The 4,790-nt window shown below is 42.4% G+C and overlaps 1 protein-coding gene across 1 annotated transcript in view; it reads left to right on the forward strand.

Moving 5' to 3' along the window:
• The window catches only part of si:ch211-76l23.4, a 4,756-nt gene extending 221 nt beyond the window's left edge, over window positions 1-4,535 (forward strand). Inside the window, exons 2-4 of the mRNA XM_036552125.1 lie at window positions 1,770-1,894; window positions 3,095-3,224; window positions 4,276-4,535. Coding sequence (XP_036408018.1) covers window positions 1,792-1,894; window positions 3,095-3,224; window positions 4,276-4,489 — 447 coding nt within the window. The 5' untranslated portion in view covers window positions 1,770-1,791 and the 3' untranslated portion in view covers window positions 4,490-4,535. The remainder of the gene's footprint in view (window positions 1-1,769; window positions 1,895-3,094; window positions 3,225-4,275) is intronic.
• Window positions 4,536-4,790: the final 255 nt, after the last annotated feature.

Below are 4,790 nucleotides of genomic sequence, written 5' to 3' on the forward strand. Positions count from 1 at the left end.
GTTTTCTCGGTGATGTTAGAGTACTCATTGGGGTATTACTCTGTTTTAAACATTACTCTGTATGTGAAATATAGGTACAGGGTGGACTAAACAATTAATTGTTTTGGAGGATACTGGCTGTTGCTTTTTTGTTACTGTATTCTGTTGAGATCAACGCCTGGATTCAACCACTTTTTGTCCTTAACTTGACTTTAATACATGCAAGTATTAATTTTTGAATGCATACAACATTCTTCATTATATTTGGTGACTGTTAAACTCACCAGACTGCTTGTGAAGTTAAAAAGTGACACTTTCAAGGAATCCATGGGTAAGATTTACACAACATCAGAGACCCAAAGGTGGTTTTATGTTCTTATGGAGCTGTTCACTTGCTTAAAGGAATGAGGATGTCATGAACACTGTTTACATTCAGTGATAACAGTGATGGGACTCTCAAATGGTCAATTCAGCTTCATACCTGACACATAAAACAGAAATGCCCACTGTATGTTCTTAGACTCTTAGTGCTAAAGTTTGTTTAGTATTAGGAGTGTGATGATGCAGAAAAAGATGGTCTTCATTGTGGAGACAATGAGATCTCAGAGATCCCAAATGGTTAATGCATAGTAAATTTCAGTGCAGAGTTTAAAGGTTGCTATGGGTGTTCTATAAAAAATGCATAAATCATATGTAAAAGCATATGATGAGCTGTACCAAGCATTTATAAATGTCCCTGTTGTGAGCTATTAGCTTGATGGGTGCTTATAACGAAATATTTTCCCTAGGGATTGATAATTCAAATACATGTATAATTTTTCTGTTGATTACTTTGTGAAAATTAAAAATGAAATTTCCAACTGACAAGAATAATTGTAAAAAGTAAGAAGTAATAATTTTTTAAAGTAAGGTACTGACTATTCTTTGAATTTGCCCAGACATATCCAGAACTTGAGCGGGATGGGATTAGAGAAGCAGATGGAAGCCTCTCTTTAGGCGAAATCTGTGAAAACACGCAGAGGGAGCGATACCGTTTTGGATCATCACCTGCGTGTTAGAACACATTCTTCACTGCTCAGACACTCTGTTCTTCTGAAAACTGAGCTATGGGGATGAGAACTAAGACTGGATAAAATATAAACAGCTTTGGGACCAAACTATGTTGGAGCTTTACTCATTTGAGCCAACAACTAGCACAGCAGCGTATTTAAAGCCTATTTTTATGCTGACAGCGGTTCCCTTTCTCCTGAATTCGCGTCACAAATTTAACTTTAACTCTGCAATTTTTTAGTCGATTTCAGCGACAGCCTAACTCACTCCATTGCATAGCTTTTGCAAAAATGCCACACCTGCCAAAATTCATAGTCCAAAATTAAGGACGAGTCGCTCTGCCGATAGACTGAATAGATGCTTAATGTTAACAAAAAATGATAACTGACACTCCAGTTGACAGAACTAATGCTTGGCTCGAGCATACTCAGGTGGACAGGACGTGCTAAGATGTCAGAAACCTGACCCCTGCTGGTATATCCCAAGTACAACAGATATGCTAAGAGAAGCTGACCCTCAAGGCAGTATTCATGTTAAAGCTAACTTTCTAAAATCTAAGGATGTATGTTTGCATATATGCAAAACTATCCTGCATATACTGGAAATATATCAGTCATTGCCGTCACATTTAACGTCTGTGTGTATTTTCGTAGATATATTTTTTGTGACAGTTGATTTTGTCATGTATACGCAGAATGAAGCCGCGACTAGTCAGTTTTGTATTTTTTTGGTCTTTGCAGGAGGAGCGCTGCTGTCGGAGTCATGAGTTTCAGGCTCGTGTTGCTGGTGCTGGCGGTGGCCGTGGTGGCCGTCATGGGACAGAGAAGACGCCCGGCCACGGAGGAGTGGAACTACCGCGACGGCTGTGAGCTGCGCCCTGCGCTTTGTCTTTTCTCAGTAGCCCTAAACGCTCATCGACACCTCAGAGAGAGCCAGTCAGAGCAGTCCTGCATTTATCTATTATCTATACCAGGGGTGTCCAAACCTCTCTTGGAGGGCCACTTGTCCTGCATGTTTTAGATCTCTCCGTGCTCCAACACAGCTGATTCAAATGATCAACTCGTTATGAACTCCCGAAGCTGCTTAATAACAAACTGATCATTTGAATCAGCTGTGTTGGAGCAGGGAGCGATCTAAAACATGCAGGACAAGTGGCCCTCCAGCAGAGGTTTGGACACCCCTGATCTATACTGTAAGTTAATTTTGAAATTGGAACTGAACAAGCACCGTTCGACGGCAAGGGGTTTTTTTTACTGTAATGACGAAAACGTAGTTTTCGGTATATATGGTTTTAATATTCTATATTTATGTGGCGTTAGTGACATGCCCTATAGATCGAGACAGCGTCTCTGGAGCTGCTTCCTACAGTTGCTTGCAAGACAATTACTGAGTCCTCATTAATGCTAATTGCCCTTAATTCGACTTGCCCTTCAGTTAGTGCATGGCACACTAATTTTTATCAAGCAATCGAAAAGAAAACAATTCTTGATTGAGTTTACAAAGAGCAAGTGTGTAATCTTTATACACATCCATTATCCTTTCTCTGAGATTTCAAGACCCTTTATAATCACAGTTATAATTCTAGCATTTTAGGCAACAGCAACACCGAACGCTTTAATTAGATGGTGATACTGGTTGCTTTGTTAACGTTAGGTCGGACTAATTTTCGCGTTATCTTTTCGCGCTAATGAAGCCATATGTCTTTTCATACTAATGAAGCTAAGCTTTCACAAGTTCTTGAAAGAAACTTTGTACCATACTGTTGCTCAATAGACATTAAGTCAGGAAGTGAGTATTTGTATTTCAGACTGGTCAGCCACTGCATCATTTCTTTGATTGGCAGACACCGTCATGCATAGCCCCTTGGCATCGCATCAGAGTTGTACGCATCACTGAAATGCACAAAAACAGTCTTCCATCTATGACTGTAATGCTCAGTCTGCTCGTTACAGTCTGTTTCCCAAACCCATTCAATGACACTATCACGACGAGCAAAGTGGATGCTGTGCTAAGGGAGTGCTGTTGGCGGCGTTAAGCGTCTAACCTCCCTCTCCTTGCTCTGCAGCTGAGAAGGTGAGCATGCGAGGAGTGGCGAACCTCACTCAGGTCCTGGACAACTGGAGGTTCGACATCCTGACCCAGATGAAGACCATGCTGCAGAATGACCACCAGTCCCTGCTCCCTGACTATGCCAGGTACCGCAACGGCTCTACAGTCAAAAGGGTGCCAGGTCACACCAGCCCATGGCTCTACAGAACACAGGTTCCAGCTACAGAAGCATTTTATATGTTCAGTGTAAGCTATCAAACTCCTTCTGGACACATACATTTCACAATCAAACAACTAGTAAATTACGGCATTGGGTAACAGTAGGACTGCTACAATTTCATATATTTTGCCAAAATGTTCTCAGAAGGAACCTATGGTTACATTGAGACACACAGAGATCTGGATCCAGTTGCTCTGGATAATAGCCATCTTCTCTATAATGCTCAGTGTGATACAATGTCTGTGCCAATGGTGAAGTACACCTGAAGTGCATAACTTCTCAAGGCTCATGAATAGTGGTTATGAACAAGTCCTCACTATAATACTTAGCATTGGCAAAATGTACATATTTTAAGGGAGGAGTAAGTGCCATGGTCTGGCACCTTTATTCCAGTCGATTGGCCTCTAATGTTCCACTTCAGCTTAGTGGGTGACACTCTGTGACATCACAGTGCTTTCTGTGAAGGCATCTCTTCCACACACTCAGTGGCAACAATAAATCGAGTGACAGACAAGGGTTGACTCGACTCAGTGGTTAGCCCTACCATCTGAAGGACATGAGACCACAGCTTTGCCTCGAAATAGAACCTTCTGTTACGCAATGCAGAAAGAAAACAGCTCGGGTTTCCGCAGTGGAAGACTGGGAGCTTCCATGGCTTCTTTTTGGTTTGGAGGCCAGTGATCTCACCGGCCTCAAATTACCAGGTCAGCGCAGACATAATGATCACTGGTTAGTGGTTATGCTATATTAAAGACTTCTCTGTGTCTCGCTCACCCTTTCTCTTTCACTCTCTCTCCACATCTATCCCTCATTTACTTTTTTTCCTTTGGCTCACTCCCTTTCTTCACTCGCTTACCTTCACTCACTCTTTCCCCACCCCTCCCTTATCCTCCCTCTCTCCTCCTCCATTTACTTTCTCCCTCCATTTCTCTTTCCTTCCCTTCTCTCCTCCTCTTTTTTTCTTCGTATCCCCCTAGGATCCAGCCCCTGTCTGAGGCCCTGGATGACCTCTTCAAGGAGTTCAATGCCCTGAAAGCGCACCTGGGTGACCTGAGTGAGAAATTTGTGGCCATCGAGACCTTTATCGACGAGGTGAAGGCGGAGAAGGCGGCAAACCCGAGCGTCAACACAAACGCGAACGCGACTCCTGTTAGGAGAAAGATCATCAAGAAAAAGGCCCCGGCCTCCTGAACAGATACCCCGCCTCTGACTCTGCCCCCTACAAGTGCTGGCACTCCCCTCCAGTTTGCGGTGATTGATTCATGCGTCTGATGTACTACATATAAGCTTTGTTTGTGTATCTCTGTAGCAACAACAGTCTGAGCTCTGTGGGGAAGTCTTACATTTCTGATGAATGACAAAGTGTTTGTTTCTTTTTTTCTATAAAGAGGTAACCCTTACAAAAAACACGATACAGGTTAGAATCTAAAATCCAAAATTATAAGGAATATATTTGGAAATATATCAGGTAGTGTCCAGTGCCATATATGTA

The sequence above is a fragment of the Megalops cyprinoides genome, chromosome 19, assembly GCF_013368585.1.
Source record: "Megalops cyprinoides isolate fMegCyp1 chromosome 19, fMegCyp1.pri, whole genome shotgun sequence".
NCBI lineage: Eukaryota > Metazoa > Chordata > Actinopteri > Elopiformes > Megalopidae > Megalops > Megalops cyprinoides.